The sequence below is a fragment of the Echinops telfairi genome, unplaced genomic scaffold, assembly GCF_000313985.2.
Source record: "Echinops telfairi isolate 266 unplaced genomic scaffold, ASM31398v2 ScPeMD7_5592;HRSCAF=6446, whole genome shotgun sequence".
Classification (NCBI taxonomy): domain Eukaryota; kingdom Metazoa; phylum Chordata; class Mammalia; order Afrosoricida; family Tenrecidae; genus Echinops; species Echinops telfairi.
Genome location: NW_022109491.1, coordinates 24,949,804 through 24,970,961, shown reverse-complemented (window position 1 = coordinate 24,970,961; position 21,158 = coordinate 24,949,804). Strand labels below are relative to the sequence as shown.

General features: G+C 50.7%; 1 protein-coding gene and 1 non-coding gene across 2 annotated transcripts in view; both read left to right on the top strand.

The window, feature by feature from the left end:
* HCK (HCK proto-oncogene, Src family tyrosine kinase) overlaps window positions 1-21,158 on the top strand; it is a 79,106-nt gene that overhangs the window by 12,874 nt on the left and 45,074 nt on the right. Inside the window, exon 6 of the mRNA XM_013008081.3 lies at window positions 14,858-14,945. Coding sequence (XP_012863535.2) covers window positions 14,858-14,945 — 88 coding nt within the window. The remainder of the gene's footprint in view (window positions 1-14,857; window positions 14,946-21,158) is intronic.
* LOC115871404 lies at window positions 13,244-13,407 on the top strand. Its single transcript, XR_004047279.1, has one exon. It is a non-coding gene; the product is annotated as a U1 spliceosomal RNA (small nuclear RNA).

Genomic DNA, 21,158 nt, shown 5'->3' with positions numbered 1-21,158 from the left:
ATGCAAGGATGGAACTTCCCCCCTACCCCCACCCCGCTGGGACCCCTGGGGACAGGGCTGGCCCAAGGATGAGGGGTGAAATTGCCTGTAGCAGTCTCCCTACTCGCAGGAGACCTCTCTTCTTTCCCAGCTCCCAACTGGAGACTTCTTTTCAACTTTGTGTGCCTTGTGGCCTCTGGTGGGGGGCCCCAGTGGTTCAGTCACCAGGCATCGAGGGAACACTCTAAAGAGCCAAAGAACAAAACGGGAACAGATACAGGCACACCTGTGCTTGGTGGAGTAGAGGAACAGCAGGAGAGAGGAAGGCGGTCCACAAGATGGATCGACCGGTGGCTGCAACAATGGGCTCCAACATAAGACCCACCCTGGGGATGGAGCCAGGCCAGAGGGGTTTTGTTCTGTTGAATAGAGGCAGAACGCCTCCATGGCCCTTAACAATATGATTATCGCCAACAACGTCTATAATAGCAAAAGGGGAAGCAATAGCAAGTTCCTGCCCCCTGGGGGTGGGGGGAGCTCAGAGACTGATGGGGAAGGCACCCCCAGATAACCACAGCACAAGGTTCTTCATTATAAACCCCGAGAGTGAGAACCCAGCTGCACGCTGGGAACTCGGGAAAGGTTTTGCAGAGGGAGGGAAAGACGAGCAACTCATGAACAATGAGCAGGATGGGTTGTCACTTCCACGTCTGCCATCTGCTAGTTGGATAACCTTGGGTTGGGTATGTCTCTAAATATCCCTGGGTTTTGGTTTCTGCCTCTGTAAAATGGGAATCATGGTGGCGCCACTCTTGTCGACCCCCTGTATCATTGTGAGGCTTAAGCAGGACGCCCCCTGCAAAAGTACCTACAGTGCATGTTCTGTAAGTGTGACCCATCATTCTTGCTAGAGGAACATGCTGTATGTAAGGTGGGGGCTAAGGTGAGTGGGCAGAGCTTGTAGGAGAGGAAGCTGGAGAAGGGACCAGATGGAGAATTTCCTAAAAGCAAGACTAGGAATCTGGACCTTGCCAGGGGGCAATGAGAAGCAATGGGTTGTACTTTCTGGAAGTGAGTCTGATTAGAGGGGGAGATGACATGTTAGAGAGCAGGTAAGATGGGGCAGGAGGCAGGGACAATAACCAGTTCTGACTCATAGCCACCCAAGTACAACAGCATGAAACACCGCCCGGTCCTGCACCGCCCCCACGACTGTCCTTATGTGTGAGTCCGTTGCTGCAGCCTCTGGGTCCACCCGTCTTGTCCAAGGCCTTCCTCCTTCTCGTACTGCCCCGTTACCAAGCATCGATCTACATATGTTTGTCCATCATTTGTTCTTTGGCTCTTCAGCGTCTATACCAAGCAGGGAGATTGAAGAATCATAAAGTGTTTGTATTTGCATTTGTTTAAGGAAGTGCTGTGCTGGGCTTTTGTTTTGTTTTGTTTTTAAGCTTATCAGGCAGGCAACATAGTTCCTTGGTGCCTCAAGAGGAGCTATAAATGAATAAAGAAAATCCACAGCCCAGGAGAAGCACCAGCTAGGTATGGACACAGCTTCGAGAAAATCAATGACAAAGGGCTCTGATGCACATGACAAGACTTTGGACCGTACTCCAACAAAAAGAGATGCAAATGGCGTGGACACTCAGAAACCAGTTGCCAATGACTGAACGGGCAAAGTTCAGAAAGTCTGAGACTGACTGCGTGGGGCTAGGGGTGAGGAAACAGGCACTCTGCACATGTTGCAGGTGGGAGGTGAAGTTGGTATATGCTCTGTTCAGCACTGCGGATGCACGGACCCTCTGATGTAGCAAACAAATCCCTGCTGGAAATCCCCCTGAAGCTATACTCAGCATCAGCGGAGACCCACTGCAGCTTTGTCTCTAGAACTGGCTTAGAAGCCCTCCGATGTCTACTCATGGGGCCAGTTGAATGACTTGTGACTCATGCAGACAGTGGAATATCCTACAGCCACGAGTAAGAACAAGGCCATTCTCTATCTACAAACAGAGTATCCGAGACAACAAGAAAAGCAGCCGCCGCAGCAAGGTGCTTTGGATAGTGCTTCTTGTTGGAAGATGGGGGAGAGTTCTTTGTATGTGTGCATGGAATCGCAAAATAGGACACACAAAATAGGCTACCGTTGTTGCCTCATGGCGAGGGGAGAGGTGGCTTAAGAATAAAGAAGAATCTTTCTTTCCAGATGTATCTTAAGTGCTGTGCCACGGAGAAGTGTTGTTAGCTGCGGGTTTGCTGTTGCCCGGCTCATGGAGACCCCGTGCACGCAGAGAAGGAAACACTAGCCTTCCCCAGGATCGATTAGAGATCCTGCCCCATCCCCATGATAGATTAGAGATCAGATCATTGGGATCTATAGGGCTTTCCAGTGACTGCTTTATAGAAATTGATCACCAGGCCCTGCTTCCTAGTTCCTGGAATCTCCACAAAACCTGTTCAGCATCACAGCATCACAGCAACACGCAGGCCCCACTGATAGATGGGGTTAGTTAGTGAGACACTTTATCCTGGCCTCCTGCAGGGCAGGCCACAACTGGTCCACTGAACCATCGAGGTTCTCTGAATGTTAACCACAGCACAGCAGTTTTCAAAAGCAGTTTTATGATTTTATCACGCCATGGACAACTATCTGTTTTCACATCTCTCTGACTTCTCCCCACCCTCACCCTAAAACATGCACACAGATCTTGTGAGGAGAGGGGCTGGCTCTGACTCATTCTTGGACTCACTGAAGCCTAGCCCAGTGGCTGTCACAGAGCACATGCTAGGACAATGTGAGTACACTCTCATAGTCCCCACCTTCTCCAAGAGGCTCCCAAGTAACCTTGCCTCCTTGTGCCCTTGCTCCGGTATGGTAATGCACTTCCTCACAGTGATTAAACAGGACCCATAGAGCCAATGAGCTGTTCCACCTGGCTCTCTTGGATCGCTCCGTAAGAGGGCCCTGTGGAAAGGTTCACATGGTGAGGAACTGAGACCTCCTGACCATGCCCTGTGGGTGGGCCATCTCAATCCTTCAGATGACTAGACCAGGCTGACATCTTGACTGCCTGCTCAAGAGTGGTCCCAAGCCAGAACCAGTTTGAGCAGCTCCTAGACGCCTGACCCACAGAAAGTGCATGAGGCGATCAATGCTTACAGATGCGTGTCGCTTTGAAATATGGGGTCCCGTGTTAGGCGCAAAGTATAACTGATACAATCATCACATCTTTATTGGACATCTCCCCAAAACTCCAAACTCAAGTCAAGACAGTTTTGACCCCATAAGACAGGGTGGAACTAACTGCCCTTGTGGGTTTCCATGACTGTTACTCTCTAGGGGAGTAGAGAGCCTCGTCTTTCTCCCGAGGAGTGGCTGGTGGTTTTGATCAGCAGCCCACCATGCAATCCATGTTGCCACCAAGGAATGCCTTTTTGCAAACAGTGTGCAGGCCCTGGGAGTCTTGAGAGGTATGCAGTCACTGTCATTAGGTTCCTTTTATGAAACATCTACTCTAGATTAATTCTGTGGGGAAGCAAGCCATATGCACATTCACTCTCTGAGTCATCTAGTTCTTAAACCAACATTTATTGAGCACCTACTATATACAGGGTGGCCTTCGGCTGAGGGCTGACTCACAGCATGTTGACAATTAAGATACCCTGTAGGACAAGAGGGAACTTTTTGGAGTGATTAAAAATGCCCTCTTTCTTACTGGGGTTTAGGTGTATGCATAGGTGTATATGTATTTGTAAAAAGTCACAAAGTAACACTTCATCATGTGTACTTTGTTGCGTGTAAATTTTCCAGGAAATGAAAAATGTTGTAAACCAACATTGAACTCTCACTAATGATATACACATGAAAGTAATTTACTTTGAAATCTATTTTTTTTTAAAAAGACAAACTGGTGAGTGGCTACAGGGATATATGTAAGTAAAAGCAAGTAAAATGTTCATGGTAAAATCGAGGTGGTGAGCAGAGAAGCATCCCCTGTAAGTCCTTTCCAGTTTGTTGTGTTTGGGAAATTTTCATAATAAAAGTTCAAGAAAAAGGACCCTCGGTCACCCTTTACACCAAGTCCCTCCATTGTTTACAAATTACACAAGTCAAATGGAAGCATTCTAGCGTTTTATTTTTTAAGCCAAACTGAGAAAAAGCCTACTTTCTCCCTGACTCAAGTCTGCTCACCTCCAGCGGCAACTACGCCATCTGCTTGGCTGTGCAGCTTCCAGGCCTTTCTCTATGCAGTCACATGCAAAGTGTCATGTTTAAAAAGAGGAGTGTGTCCACCACCATCCCCACCACCGTGGAGGCATTTCAGAGAAGAAGGAACTGCCCCACAGCCTTCCCAGGGCTGGGGAAGTACTGCCACCCCAGGGAACAGCACCTCAGCGTTTCTAAGTGTGGACAGAGTCTTAAAGTTGGGGAACACGCAACCGAACAGGAGAGCCGGACTCTCATCCACGTGCCTGGAAGCCCGGGCCCGGGCGGGGCCGGACGGGGGCGTGGCGTGGGCGGGTCTCTGGATGCGGTCAGGCAGGCCCCGCCTCACTCCTCCCGGGAGGACGGGTCCCCGCTCCCTGGCGACCCGACCCAGGAGGAAGTCCGCAACGCTCTTCCTCTTTTCAGGGCCTCCGGGGACACTTGGGGAAGAGGGGAGGGTTGTGAAACCAAAGCGTCCCCCATCCCCCTTGGGAGGGGGAGGGGGGAAAACCTATCAGCTGGAGGCGCCCACGCAGCTGGAGCCGGTAAACAACTTCACGGTCATCCCCCTCCCTGCCCTACCGTCCCATCCCACCCTTAGCAACTAGTTCGGTGGCCCAGGACAGTGCCTGGGAGTATGTAAGCTTCGGAGACACCCGAAGGCCGATCTCTCCCGTCACCCGCCTGATGAAGGCCAGCTTCTTCGGAGCTGGCCTTCTCCAGCCTCTTCACGAAACAACGGCTGGCTCCGAACCGCTGTCCCTGCTTCCTCAAACGGGCCTGGCCATTTCCCCTTGGGGGTCTTTGTCAAGACCTTGGGCTTGGAATGCCCGCTAACCTGCTGTTCGTCAGCCTGGTGCTCCTTAAGGGCCAGCTCACATAGCACCTCCTCGAAGACGTCCTCGGAGACGCCCAGGCTGCACCCATGTCCGACCTGCTAGGTCCTGCAATACCACGGGCCTCTCCCTCGCCATGGCTGCATTCCCCCACGGAATCTACACTATTGCCTAACTGCTCGGCTCTCTGATTGGGTCAGCCAGTGCTGGAGAGCCAAGATGTCTCCCCTCTTGAGCTCCCAGCCCCTGGCAGAAAAACACATGCTGTGGTTAAGTGACCCCTGCCCCTGGCAGGCCTTATCTAGAACAAGGAAATGTTGAGCCATCTCCATGATCTCTGATATGCCCAGGCCATGTGCCAATCCACCTCACTGAGGCCATGGGTCAAATCCATCTCCTCTCGTTCCCTTTGCACTGACCCTCTGTAGAATTAATCAAAGAACGAAGGCTATCAAGCTGCATTAAGAGCAAAACCCATCAAACTCTGAGAAGAAAACATCGAGGCGGGGCTTCAGGACCTCGTTTTCTTTTCAACAATGAATTCTATGACACGAAAGCCAAACAGAACCTTGGATTTCATCAACATTCAAAACCTCGGTGCATCAAAGGACCTTATCCGCCAAGTGAGGAGCCCACTGCTGTCTCACCTATTTTAACTCACGGGGATCCCATGGGACAGCGTAGAACTGCCCTGTAGGGTTCCCAAAACTGTCAATCTTTACGGAAGCAGGCAGCCTCATCTGTCTCCCACAGAGAGATTGGTGAGTTCAAACCGAAGACCTTGGGGTCAGTAGCCGAGCACTTACCCCGGGCCCTCAAATGAGGAGACAACTTACAGAAGGGGCCAAAATATTGGAGCATCATTTAATATTGATAGTCTCTAAAGAACTCCTTTCACTCAATGACCCAAAGACAACCCCATCCAACACAGTGGGCAGAAGACTTGAATGGACATGTTTACCAAAGAGAATATAAACATGGCCACTGAACACCCTAGACAATTCCCAAGTCCTTGGGTATGAGAGAAACGCAAATCCAACCCACAATGAGATACCACGTCACACTCACTGGGATCATCATTCTGAGAAAAGTGGAAAGCAAGACTGTCTTGGCGAGGATATCAAGAAAGAAGTTTCATCCCTTGCTGGGGGGATTGTGAAATGAAACTGCTGTGGCCAACAGTGTGGCAGTTCCTCAAAAAGTTCCACACAGACTTATCGTAGAACCCACCCATTCCACTCCTGGGGTGCTGTGGCGATTGTGAGGTGCCCTCCAGGAGGTCCCGACCCGGAGTGCACTCTGCCCAACAGAACAAACCTTGTCCCGGTCCTGCACCATCCTCACAATCGTTCTTATGCCCGACACCACTGTTGCAGCCACTGTGTCCAGCCACCTTGTCGAAGGCCTTCCTCGTTTTTCCCACTGCCCCTCTAACTTACCAACACGATGTCCTTCTTCAGGGACTAGTGTCTCCTGACAACATGCCTCTTGGGGAGCACTCTGGCCACACCTACCCCACAGGCTTGAAAGGGACCTGAACTGATATTTATACACGAGAGTTCACGGCAACAGGTTTGTCCAAAGCCCCCAAATGGGATACAACCCAGGTGTCCATCAATCAATGAATGGATCAACACAGTGTGTTGAGTACGGACAGTACTCAACTAGAAGGAGAAATGAAACTCAGATACAGACACCGACAGGAACCTTGAAAACACGATGCTGAGGGAAGTAAGTCCACACAAAAGGTCAGCTCGGGTACGGGCCTGTTCTCATGAAACATGGAGAATCCGCAAAGACATTTGGACCAAAGTCTATTCCAGGTTACTGCCGCAAGTGACTGCACCACTGGGCTCAAACAACCCCACAAACACTGTGAGGACAGTGCAGGACAGCGGTGCTTCGTCCCTTTGCATGTGGCTGAAACATGCACACGCCAAAAGCAGAGGAGACACACAGTCACAGTAAACACACACACTAATGCTTGGTGGTGCCAAGCTCACGGGACAGAAATAAGGCAAAATGTTTGATTTTTGCTAAAGAAGATTGGAGGGTGGAGGGGAGTTAGAGACATGCCAGGCATCTGTGAGTTACGTAAAGGCTGGTCTTGGCTTTGTACTTGCCCCTCCTGGACAATGGGGGCAGCCATAACCTGGTAGGGTGTAGGTAGGGAATAAACACTAACTACTTTGCTAATATAATAGAAAGGGGAAATACCTTCGCCCTGAATAATGACTATGGCTCACCCCACCCCTACCCCAATCCTGTTTTGAATGCAGAACAATGAACAGTTGTCCCGAGGAATTTGAAATATGAAATGCAAATGACCGTGGAAATAGGGAAATCAATTTGTGAAAAAGCCGGCATCGGACGCTCTGTGAGGTGAAGCCCGCATTGTTTCTAGGCTTCTGTCCTGCATCCTGTCCGCCTCCTCTTTGTACGCCTCAGTCTCGCAGACACTCGCTGCATTTTCTGTAGTGTGCTTGACTTTCAGAGACACACAGGCCTGGGTTTGAATCTCAGCTCTGGCATGCACTGGCTGTGTGACTTTGGGCAAGTGTCGTAAACTCTCTGAGCTATCACGTATAAGCATCCCTATGTCACAGGGACAAGGGTCATATACTGTCCGGGCCAGCTATTTCATCATACTCCAAAAAGACTTGACCTACCATAGCTTCCTTAACTCTTTTGGCCTGCCATCCCTTTTCAGAAAACAAAAACTCAGCATCACCTTGGCAATGAAAAACTTGCCCTATAGCCCATCACCCAGGATAAAGTATAGGTATCTGCTTCTGTAGCCCCCCACCCCCATGATCGTTCCAGTACCCCTGGGCAGCGGTATTGCCCACTCTGGGAAATGCTGGCCTGACATGAGGGGTGGAGGTTTATTGATATGTCTTCTAAGCATACAGAGTGCTGTGAGTCAGGACCAACTCAGTGACAGTGAGTTTGAAGCATACTTAAGTCTATGGTCCATTTTGAGTTAATCGTTATGTATGGTGTTAGGAAAGGAGCTAACATCTTCTTTTTAAAAAATATTTTATTGGGGATGCATACAGCTCCCATCACAATACATCCATACATCTATTATGTCAAGCACATTTGTACATTTGTTGCCATCTTTTAAAGTATGAATAAGTAGCCATGAGGAGCCCTAGTGGCGTAATGGTTATGAGTTGGGCTACTAACAACAGGCTAGGAGTTCGAAACCACCAGTCGCTCCACGGAAGCAAGATGAGGCTTTCTATTCCCATAAAGAGTGACAGCCTCAGACACTCACAGGAGTAGTTCTACCCTGTCCTGTAGGATCGCTAGGAGTTGGCATCCACTACATGGCAGTGAATTTGGTTTTTGAATTTTGTAAGGAGACCTGGTGATGCTGTCGGGTAACCGCAAGGACATTGGTTCAAACCCACCAAGCTGCCCCTTGGGAGAAAGATGAGGCTGTCTGTTCCTGCAAAGATTTATAGCCTCAGAAACCCCTGAGTCAGAATGGCCTGGATGACAGGAGGTATCCAGCTCTTCCCAGGAGCCCCGATGGTGCAGTGGTTAAGCACAGGACTGCTAACCAAGAGGTTCCTGGTTTGAACTCACTGGAGAGAAAGATATGACAAACTGCTTCTGTAAAGATTGACAGTCTTAGAAGTCCCGTGGGGACAGTTCTACTCCATTCGGTAAGGTCCCTGTGAGAGGGAATCCACTAGATGACACACAAGCAAACAACAGCCAGCTGTTCCCACATCGTTTCTTGGAAAGATGATTCTCTCCCTCATTGAATTGTCTTGGCGTCCTTGTTAGAAATCAGTTGCCCATAATGTTTGGGTTTATTTCTGGATTCTCAATGCTGCTCCATTGATTTGCATGCCTATCCTTCTGCCAAGACCGAGCAGTATTGATTCCTGGCACACTGGAGTAGGTTTTGAAGCAAGGAAATGTGAGTGCTCTAGCATCGTCTTCCTCTTCAAGATTGTAGCTATGATAGGTCCCGTTCATTGATGAATTGATGATCAGCTTGTCCACACACACACAGGCATCTGGAATTTTCGAAGAGAATATGTTGAATCTGTCGATCCCTTTGAGGAGTATTGCCATTCGAACAGGATTAAAATATTCTAAGGTGTGAACATGGTTTCTTTATCCACGGTCATTTCTTTCAACAAAGATTCATAGCTTTCATGGTACAGTCCTTGGACTTGTGTTCATTGTCCTCCGTTTCTTGCCTTGTAAGCATCTCCACAGGCTGAGTACCCATTCTCACAGCACGACGCTGCCTTCTCCCAGACAGAACAATCAAGAGAGGGTGCAGCAAAAACTACCCTCTCTTCCAGGGCTTAGTCTCAGAAGGCCCCTGCCCTCGTTTCCACATCTGACTGGTCACCCAGCTCAGCTCTGCTCTGTGTGGGTGGCAGCAGTGTGGGCAGGAATTTCAGAAGACCATCTTGGAGCCCAGTTGACACACATGTCCTGTCCCCGTTTCCCTTGATTCTTTTGCCTTGCTGACACCTGCTCATCTGCCTGGTCTCTGATTAAATGTGGCCTCCTCCAGGCAGCTCTCCCTGATCTCACCTCTTAATGGGAAAACCAAACCTATTGTCCTGGCCCTCTGCTTCAGATGCTTAGCAACCCTTGGGGGACAGAGTCTAAGAAAGCCCCCTGTGATTCCCAAGGCTGGGATCCTTACAAAGGTAGATTGCTGCCACTACGGCTCCTGCAGAGAGGCTGGGAGATTCCAAGTACCTACCATTCAGGTTAGTAGCCAAACAGGTAACTACTACACCCAGGGCTAGCTGTTGGGCGAGCCCTTGCTCTCCCTCTCTTGGTATTCCTTGTTAGCATCCTGGCCACCCTCTTCCTTGTGTAGCTATGTGTTCAAAGCTCTCCCCTGAGCTGAAAGCTTCTTGAGGTCCGGGACCGTATGTATTCCCAACTCACCACCCATTAGCTGCTGAAGAAACGCTTGTTGGCCAACTCATCAAGAGCAGCTCCGGCCTGGGGAGCAGCTACATACCCAGGGGGTGGGAGGAGCCCCAGCATGTGGACCCACCGACTCCTGGTCCAGAATTGGCTTCCACAAGACCCATTCAGCTCTCTGAATCCAGCAAAAGCATAACCCTTGGTCCAAGATTCCTTCCATCCCACTTTCAAAAGAATTCGCTCCCCACAGAGGCAAGCGTGAGACTTCATCTCATGTACTTTGGACATCCAACAGAAGAGAGCAGTCCCTGAAGAAGGACTTCATGCTTGGTAGAGGGTGCGTGACAAAGACGAGGCACCTCAGCGAGAGGGAGTAAGTCAGTGGCTGCAACATCGAGTCCAAACAGGACCGATTGTGAGGGTGACTCGGGACAGCGCAGCGTGCTGCTCTCCTGTACAGAGAGTTACTCTGAGTCAAAACCAATGCAATGTGCCTAACAAACAACAGCGAGGACTAGGTAGGACTATATACATTGTTTTAATTAGAAAGAATGATCACGCCAAATGTTGGCCAGAATGTGGAGCCACTGGAAATCATAGATCGTTAGTAGGAATGCAAAATACTATGCTTTCTTTGAAAATGAATCACTTCTCAGCCTTGTGGCTAAGATCAAGTGTAGAAAACTAATTTAGCAGTTTGATGTAAAATTTAGCATAGACTTGCTACATAACCCAGCAATTCTACTCTTAAACATTTACCCCAGAGAAATGAACATGTGTCCAAACAGAGGCTTGTCAATGAACATTCACAGCAGCTTATTCACATAGCCGAACACCAAAAACAGCCTACACGTCTATCAACAAGTGAAATGGAACACAAAGCGATCCATTGATTCTATGAAATACTACTCAGCAGTGAACAGGCATAAACTCTGGGAACATATACGAATCTCAACAGAAGGCAGACACAAAAGACAGCATGCAATATGCATTGATGTAAACATCTATATAAGACCAATAGATGCTCGCAAGGTTCTTCCCATGTCCCCTTGGCCTTGACCAGGACCTGCATCTCTCGGGGATGCTCTGTCTGGCAGCCGGCATCCTCTCTGGGAGTAGCCCTCAGTCATTGTCTGACACGAGTTGGTGGCTAAAGGTCCCGGTTCTGTCATCTCTGGGGAAGGATAACTCTCCAGTGGGTGTCCACACTGTCTCTCTGACTTTCCCAGCAGGATTGAGCTCCAGTTGCTCACAGTGGTCACTTACTTGATGGACATTGTAGTCGTTGGTTACCGTCTTGGTTTGAAATCATGGCAGCTTGTTTGATAACGCTGCCTTGATTGGCTCCCTTGTCTCATTCACCCATTCTTCTCCCAGTGTTACCCGTGTCTCCCAAATAAAACGACTTTTACTTGAATCCTTGCCAAAAACTTGCTTCTGGGATTTAAATCAAGACCAGTGGATGGTAACAGAAGTTAGTGAAGATAATTGGGGGAATTCTTGGGGAGAGAGATGTTGGGGTGCAGTCGTTCCGCAAGTATCCACCAGGCTCGGCAAAAGCAACTCTTCACAAAATCCTCACCCGGATCCCTTCGGGAATGTACGTGAGAATGTCTAGTGTGGCCTTTTATTGTGTGTTTGTGGGAATTGGGTGTAATCTGGGTGTTTATGACTAGGGGGATGGATAAATAAGATGTGGAGATTATAAATGACGCTCGCTAGAAGCACTGAACCCAGGTGCCTTCAGCCACGCGGCACGCAAAGCAGTAACGCTGTGATAGAGGGTTTGGGGGTTGTTGTTTTTTTTGGTTTTTGAGGGTTTGTTTTGTTCTTCACCTATACCTCAATGGGAACTCCTCACTTCTTCTCCTGTCCTCCCTTCTCCTTGCAGCTTTTTGCATGCATGTGGGGCAGTTGGAGACTGCCGATGCTCGGGTCCAGCCCGGCCCTCCGAGGGACGTCTTTGCTTGCAAACACTTTCAAGAGGTCTTTTGTAGCAGATGTGCCCATTCATCATTTGATTGCTTGACGGTGGCTTCCACGAGTGTGGGTTGTTGATACAGCAGACAGGTGGTGGATATGGTGGGTGGAGGTCAGCAAGGCTGCTAAAAATCCTGCAACACACATGCTAGCCCACGTACACCACAAAAACGCGTGGTGCTAACGCCCAGAGTTGTAGAAGTTCTGTGTACATCCCACATCCCTGTACAGGACTGCTCGGTGAATGAAGGAAGAAAGGCGCGATGCTGGTGGCTGGAACCGGCTTGTGGCAGTGGAATCGGAAGATACCAAAACGGAAACCAAACTCGCCGTCCTTGAGTCTGCTCTGACTCAGGAAGGCCCTATAGGGCCCGATAGAATTCGCCTGTGGGTTTCCCCGGCTGTAAATCTTTATGGGAGCTGACAGCCTCTTCTTTCTCAGATGGAGTACCCATAGGTTCAAATCTCTAGCTTTGTGCTTAATAGCCCACCAAGCCCCCAGGGCTCCATCAGAAACACGCAAACTCTGCTATGGAGTCATCTCCACCTCAGGGGGGTCCTATAGGCCAGGGGAGAACTGCCCTGGTGGGTTTCTGAGACCATGACTCACAGTGCACTTTAAAATTGTGCCAGGCAGAATTTAGGGTGACAGCCCGTCTCTTTTCCAGGGGTTGCTGTGCCGTGTCTTTCTCTGGCATCTTCGACCTCCTGCAGCCCCTGCCCCACACCAAAAGCCTTCTGAGTCGCCAGCAGGAACCAGCCAGGGTGGTTCTTGCAGGAGGGGAACTTTGCATGGTGTTTGAATAGCCCAGGGCCCTTGGAGGGGAAACCACTGACCGCAGAAGGTCCGGGAAGCCCTGGGACCAGCATAGGGGAGAGGCCCGGGCTGGACGGCTGGAGGAAGAGGGGAGTGAGAGGTGGCTGGCACTTCGGGATTCCAGAGGAGGGGTTGGAAGCCTGGGAGGGTGAGGTAGGTTGGAAGCCATGGGGGAGGGAAGACAGAGAATGAAGTTAGGATCTTAAGAGGGGAGTGGGGCTGAGTTAGATTCCCTAGTGGGTAGAAGGTAGGGAAGGGAGGATGGGGGTATGGGTTAGAATCCTTCTGGGAGAGCTGAGGTGAGGACCCTTGGGGCTGATATGGAGTTCTTTGATAGGTGAGTTAGAATCCCTGGGAAGTGGACTGGGAGTGAGGCTCAAGAGCCACACAAGAATCCCTGGGGTTAGGGACAACAATCAAGACGGCAAAGTTAGAACAATTTAAAGGGAGAAATTCACATCTTGGGGGAGACAGGAGTAGAAATCTCTGGTGCCTGAAAAAACAAACCCATTGATACTTCCCTGGCAGGGGAGACACCATGATCATGAAGGAGGTTTTCCCAGGGCGAGGCTTATCCATTGCACTCCGGATGTGCTGACCCCTGCGATTTCCCCAAATGTGGGAAACTCGACTGCATCATTTGTGGTAGTGGGAGACTGCGTTCGCACTCTTCCCTGAAGAAAAAAAAAGTTGGGGGGGGTGGGCAGAAGCGGACTGCCACATCTTTCTCCCATGGAATGGCTGCTGGGTGCAAACCACAGGCCTTTTGGTTGGCAGTCGAGCACTTAACTGCTGTGCCACCAGATTCCTTTGAATTTCTGATGGGTGAGGTTTTATGCATCAAACGGAGTTGATGCCGGTAGAACTGGTAACCCACTACACCACCAACCAAGCCCATTGCCATTGAGTAGATGCGGACTCGTAGTGACCCTATAGGGTAGGGTAGAACTGGCCCTATGAGTTTCTGAGACTATAACTCTTTATGGGAGTAGAAATCCTCGTTTGTCTCCTGCAGAGTGGCTGGTAGTTTCGAACTGCTGTCCTTGCAGATCCCAGCCCAACTCATAGCCACTATGCCACCAGAAGTGGGGTTAAAAATCCTTGGCAGCCCCTTAGAATTTTAAGAGGCAGGAACACTATGAGTACGCTCTCAGACAAAAACCAAACAAAAACAAAAAAACATTGTAATTGAGTCAGCGCTGACACATTGCTGCCTATAGGGTTCTCTAGGGGCAGGTTTTTAGGAGCCTGGTTGTGTGATGGTTAGAGTTGGGCTGTAAACTGCAAGGTCAACAGTTCGAAACTACCAGCCGCTCTGCGGGGGAACCGATGGGGCGTTCTCCTCTACTCTTTCTACCCGTAAAGAGTCAGTCTCAGAAACCCACAGGGGCAATTCTGCCCTGTCCTATAGGTTCACTATGATTTGGCATCGACTCGATGGCTAGGGCGTAGTGGCGTTACCAGTTACCAGTCGGTGGCGTAGTGGATTATCAGTTCTAACTCACCATCAGCTCCGCGGGAGAAGGATGCGGCTTTTCCGACCCACAGAGAGTTACGGTCTGGGGAACCCACAGGGGCAGTTCACTGTCTCTAGGATCTCTGAGTCGGCATTGACTCCAGGGCAGTGAGTTTGAGGTTTGGAGCTTGGGGGCAGGGTTGAGGATCTTTCTGGGACTGAGTCCGGTTCCTTGGGAGGCGGGATTCGAACACATTAGGGTCCGGTGTTAGGTTACTGTAGCAGAGAGGGGGATCGGTTAGGTCCTTGGAGGCGGGGTTAGCATCCTTAAGGGACGTGTAAAATGCATGGGGCCGGCGGGGTGGAATAAAAAATTCCAGATGCTGGGAGGAATGGACTGAGGTTAGGATCCCCTGCGGTTAGAATTGGGGGGGAGGGGCTGGACCCTTTGGGGGCGTGGCCAACGCGGCCGGGGCGGGGCTAAGGTACCCAGTGGGCCTGTGGCCGCCACCACGTCCCAGGTTCCAGCCCCCGCGTTCCGCCCCGGCTTAGAGACGAGTGGGAGGGGCCGAGCGGTTCAGCAGACCGGACCCAGGCTGCCCGCTGCCCCCCAGCCCCTCCGAGCGGCCGCCCGGCACCTTCTTCGAGAAACTCATTCCATTGCCCTGCAGGCTCCGGCGCCCCGGGAGTGGCTGAGCTGGGGGCGCGTCCGAGCTGCGAGGATCCGGGCTGCCCGCGAGACCAGGAGCGGGAGCCCAGGTGAGTGCCGCGGCCCCGGCGGGAGGCCGTTGGGGGCGCGGGGCCGGGACGCTCCGCAAGGAGACCTCGGCCGGCCGCGGAGGGGGCCCATGCTCTCGGGCGGGACTGGCGTCGCGGGCAGTGGGGCGAGGGCTGGGGGGACCGACGGGGACCAGAAGATGCCCAGGTGAGGGAGGAACTGTCGCGGACCAGCTGGAGCCTGGGGTAGCCCGAGGGTGGGGACGCTCGGAATGGCTGAGTGACTTCATGACGAGCTGTCACTTCTCCGGCCATGAAGGTTCCCCTTCTGAAAAAAAAACAAAAAAAAAACGAGAAGGATGGGGCTCCCGCAGCAGCAGGAGGGGAGGGGGGAGGGACCTTGAGGTGGGGGTGGTGACAGGCCACAGAGCTGGCAGCTGGTCGAGGTTCCTCACTCAGGCTGGCAGGGGAAGGGGGCAGCTGGGGGAGGTGTAAACTAGAGACACACCCAGGCCCCAGGCCCGGTAGCAGCTGGGCCTACTCACCGTGGGCCCTCTCCCTGCTTGGCTGGACTGAGACTCCCATCAGGTCTGAGCCAACCAACATGCCCCCCGCCCCCTCCCACAAAACCCTCCTGAACACACCAGCGACCATCACTTTTCTCTGTGAGCTCTTGGGCAAATCACATCATTTACTCTGAATCCCAGTCTCCTCCTCCTCAAATGGGGCTGTCAGTGCCTTCCTGGAAGGTGGCAGTGGCTAGAGTTTGTCAGAGCCCATAGGAAGGACATGTGGCCTCTTAAAAAGAGACTGTTTTAAGGCAGTGAGCATAGTGGTTAAAGGGAGGAGGGTGGGGGCGCCCAGGCTGGATGCTGGACCTTGGGCAATGGTGTTGGCCTTTCGGAGCCTGAGTTTCCAGGGGACAGCTATACTAAAGGCTCCATTCCAGGGTGGTAGGGGAGGATTGAGTTGAAAGATGACGAGAAAAGCTGGTGCCGATTGCCTGGCAGGTGTCAGAACTTGATTTCTTCATTGGCATAGCCGGGAACCCCTGGGAGGTGCAGATGGTGAACAGGCCCCACTGCTAACCGAAATCCATTCGGAGGCAGCTCAGAAGAAAAGCCTGGCGTCTACTTTTGAGGGAGAAGAAAACACCAAGCACACAAAAGACCACTGACCACCCTGTGTGGCAAATTCTGCTGTGATGGGGGAGGGGGGGCCACTCTGAGGGAGGATGCACTTGACCCCCCTCATGATTGGTTTAGCCATTGCTCATAAAATTGCAGCCGGTGGTTCTCAAACTTTGCTAAGACCTCAGCACCACTGTGCTGGCTCCCATCCCAGAAGTGGTGATTGAGTCGTCTGGGGTCCCTCAGAATGTGCATGCCCAGGTGCTGCTGGCCTGGGGACCACTCTTGGAGAACCCTGCTCTAAGGGCTGGCTGAGAGAAAGGTCTTGATCAATAGCCATTCCCAGAGGCCATGGCTTTCTCTTCACACTCACGAGTTTTTATTTTAATGAAGAAAAGTAAAGAGACCAATATATTAATATCTCAGGGAATCACTGCCGAGAATTAATAAATGTTGGCATTTTTTCCTCATGCTGGCTTCAGAGTTCAAAAAATAAAATCACGCCAGGGGCTTAAGTGGAGAGCAAATGTTTTGAGAATGACCAGGGCAATGAATGTACAAATGTGCTTTACACAATTGATGTATGCATGGATTGTGATAAGAGTTGTATGAGCCCCTAATAAAATGATTAAAAAATAATAAAGTCACAATTGTGAGCCCTCCCACTGGTCTCCTTCTCAGTTCTCTCTTCCTCCCAAGCCAATTGCCACAATAAATCCATGTTGACTGCATATGTGAGGGGGAGCAAAATATTGCTAGGAGCCTCAGTGGTGTCGTGGGCTATGCGTTGGGCTGCTAACTGCAAGGTCAGGAGTTCAAAACCACCAACCGCTCCATGGGAGGCAGATGGGGCTTTCTCACAGGGGCAGTTCTACCCTGTCCTGTAGGGTTGCTGTGAGTCGGCATCGACTGGCGAGAGTAGAGAGTTTTGGATCAAGTATTGCTCCTAGGCTTCTGGTCCGTCTATGTGCAGCTTTTTGTTGTTGTTGTTGTTGTTATTGTTGTTTAATCATTTTATTTGGGGCTCGTATAACTTTTATCACAATCCATACATACATCCATTGTGTCAAGCACATTTGTACATTTTTTTGCCATCATTGTTCTCAAAATATTTGCTTTCTACTTAGCCCTTGGTATCAGCTCCTCATTTTTTCCTCTTCCTCCCACTCCCTCCTCCCTCATGAACCCTTGATAATTTATAAATTATTATTATTTTGTCATATTTTTCCCTGTCCAACGTCTCCCTTCACCCACTTTTCTGTTGTCCATCCCCCAGGGAGGAGGTTATATGTAGATCTTTGTAATTGGTCCCCCCTTTCCATCCCAACCTTCCTCCACCCTCCCGGTATCACCACTCTCACCACTGGTCCTGAAGGGTTCATCTGTCCTGGATTCCCTGTGTTTCCAGTTCCTCTCTGTACCAGTGTACATCCTCTGGTCTAGCTAGATTTGTAGGGTAGAATTGGGATCATCATAGTGGGATGAGGGTGAGAAAGCATTTAGGAACTAGAGGAAAGTTATATGTTTCATCATTGCTACACTGCACCCTGACTGGCTCATTTCCTCCCCGCAGCCCTTCTGTAAGGGGATTTCCAGTTGCCTACAGATGGATCTTGGGTCCCCAATCTGCACTCCCCCTCACTCACCTATGTGCAGCTTTAAGTAGGTCTTTGTGATCAATGGGTGGCGGCAGAAAAGTTCTCTCCGCTGCACATTTGTCTTAATCTTGTCAGAGTGCCTTCCAAAACAGTTCATCCCAAACCATGGCTTCCCAAGGGCTCTGCTCGGCCAGTTAGATTCAAGACAGAGAGGTCAGCTCAAAAGTCGATGTGACTGTTTTGGGGAGAGGGATCCCAAAGGGAGGGGATCATGATAGATTTAATAGAAGAACATGGGACAATCACAGGGGCTTGTTAGGAAGAAGTCTTGAGGAAATTAAAAGTTGAATTAAGAACTTGAGTCGAGGAAATCCTTCCCATCATAACTATGCGCCTGCTCATTCCTCAAGGGTGGCCAGGGCTGTCCTTAGGAGACCGTACCTCACCCGCCACCCTACAGCCCTACAGCTTCTTTTTGTTCCGTAGCTCAAAAAACACTGAAAGGAACATGGCAGCCCTTCTTTAAACAAACTCACTGCCATCAATTTCGACATCCAGCTTCCCCGGAGGTCAGAGCAGAACTGCCCCTGTTGGTTGGCAAGACGGTAGATCTTTATGGGAGTAGAAGGCCTCCTCCTTTTCTCAGGGAGTGGCTGGTGGCTTTGAACTGCAGACTTTGTGATTCACGGCCCAGTGCGTAACCCCCTATGCTACCAGGACTCCTCTTCAATCCCTTAAGTATGCCAAAATCGCGGTTTTGACATATGCATCGAATAGAGCAGATTTCTTCAGCAAAGGACAAGGGCACCTTCAGAAGTGTAGAAACCTTGATGGAGGATGCATGGAGAAACAACAGCACCCCGTCTTGTTGAACAAAGGTACCTATGATGTTGTAGTGGTACTTTTTGACGTAGTCAAGTGTAGGTCTTTCTTACACTCCACAAAGGCATTCTCTAACTGCAAGACTCCCCTGCGGTTACTCTTTCTTTCTCTCCTCCCTCCCTCCCATCCCTCCTTCCTTTCCTTGGCATCATTAAATTGTCAGGATCTATCCATGCTAAGAGGTGCAAGACCCACTGTTTTTAACGGCTGCGGGAGGGTCCAAGCCTGTGCCCACCCATGCTGGTTTCTCGTGCCCCTGTGAGTGGGCCTTCAGGTGTTCCCAGGTGTTCACAATGATGAACTATGCTTGGGGTAGCGTTCTGAGTCTGTGGTCTTGGGCCCATGTAAAGGTGTTTCTTGGGGACAATGCCAAAAGACACTTGCTGCCTTCCTCTTTTGGAGGAAAGGAAAACGAGGCCTGGCAGGGTTAACCAGGAAGTCTGGGGCAGATAGGAGAGAAGAGTCTGCCCTTGCTGACCTCCCACGTCCTCATGTTCACCTCACAAGGACCGGGATCTTCATCCAGTGTCCACCAGGCTCAGCACTTAGTAGATGCTCAAAAGCTGGCAGCATATAACTTAAGTTCCACCCACCAGGCTGCTGGCTCGAGGCCCTTGCCCCTGAGGGTGAGGAGGAGCTGTCTCAGGACCAGCTGGGGCTCGGACTTAACGCTGCTAAAAGGAAAATGCCTCAGGGGCATGGACATCTGTCTTGTCCATCGCAGAGTTCTCTAACACCTGCTTGCCGTGGTGGCTATTGGGTGCCTTCGAGTTGAACACACCACCACAGAGTTCGTGTGAACTGGTAACGACCCTGTAAGTCAGAGTAGAACTGTCCCTGGGGGCTTCTGAGGCTGTAACAAAGCTTCATCTTTCTCATGGGTAGCAACTGGTGGTTTCGAACTGCTGACCCTGCAGTGGGCAACCCAACAAGTCATCCACGATGTCACCAGGGCTCTTTAGTGACCCTGCAGCACAAAATCAAACTGCTCTATCGGGCTGTCGAGGCGGAAACTCTTGATGGCAGCAGACTGCAGCCTCTTTCTTCTGCAGAGCAGCTGGCGGGCTCAAACCACTGACCTTTCCATTAGTAGCCCAACACTTAGCCCACTGTGCCATCTGGGCTCCTTTGGACTCATAGTAAAACCCACTGCCACCGAGCCAATGCCTGTTCATCGAAACCCTATATAGCAGGGGTCCTCAAACTTTTTAAACAGGGGGTCAGTTCACTGTCCCTCAGAGCCATTGGAGAGCCGGACTATAGTTTTTTTTAAAAAAAACTAGGAACAAATTCCTATGCACACTGCACATATCTTACTTTGAAGTAAAAAAACAAACGGGGCAAAAACACCCAGCGGGCCGGATAAATGTCCTCGGTGGGCCGCATGTGGCCCGCGGGCCATAGTTTGAGGATGCCTGCTACATAGGATTTCTGGGGTTGTAAATCTGTACCAGAACAGAGAGCTTCATCTTTCTCCATGGAGGGGCTGGTGGGTTTGACCCTTGAGGTTTGCAGTCCAGCATTGATCTGACAGTTCCACTGAGGGTTCTTAAACAGAGCACAGACAACTTGAATTTGCATCCACCTCGGCCTCACAGAAATTGTGATGCCTGGACAAATCTCTTCACTTTCCGAATCTCTGCTTCCTCATCTGAAAAGAACGTTCTAGAAAAGATGCCACCTCACGGTCCCTGCAGCATGATTCCTTTTATGATCAAGTCCTCCCCGCCCTCCAGTCAATGCCAACTCAAAGCGAGCCTACAGGACAGGGTCGAACGGCCTCTGTGGGTTTCGGAGGCTGTAACTCTCTACAGGAGTAGAAATCCTCATCTTTTCCCGATGATAAATTCCACACCTGTAAAAGAGCGTTCTAGGTGAGAGTTTGAGTGCAAGGAGCTTATTCAATGGTGGAGCCCAGAAAACACTGCCAGGGGAGTGGGAGAGAGAGAAGAAAAAAGCAGCCAGTCAAGGTGGGTTGTGTTGCCAAGCAAGTTACTGCTGGGGGCAGCTGGAGCTCCAAACTGCTGGAGAAGCCTATACCAGGACGGGACATGGCCCTCAGGTGAGAGGATGTCAATCTGAATCCACTCCCACTCCTTGCGTCAGTCACAGAGGAGGAAGATTCGCTGACATGCTGGCCTGCCACGCTCCAGGGCAGGGCAGAATGGAGCCTGATGACCACAGAGAAATCCCTCAGACCAAGAGATACCGGAGCTGTTCGCTGCAAGTCCAGCCAGAGTGTCCCCAAACGACCAAGGACAGTGTGAGGAGTCCAGCAGCCTCTGGACGGGAATGCCGAGGCCTGGGCGAACACACCCGAATACTGGCAGGAGTGAGGGGGCCGGAGGGCCCGGGAAGCGTGACCTGAAAAGGTAGTCACCCAAGGGTAGCTTAGATTCCTCTGTAATGCTTTCATTTTCAACGAGGAGATGAGACGCATGCTTTGCTTGGGTAGTAAAGGTAATTTTAAAAAAGCAAAAATGCATACACTCAAAAACAACTACCACCAAACTTGAAACCTGCAGCTCTGTCAGGAGCACTAGCATGGTGGTGGGGAAGACATCCACAAGGTCAGCAGTTTGAAACCCCCAGACACTCCTGGAGACAAAGAAGAGGCTTCCTGCTCCTGTGACGAATTACAGTCT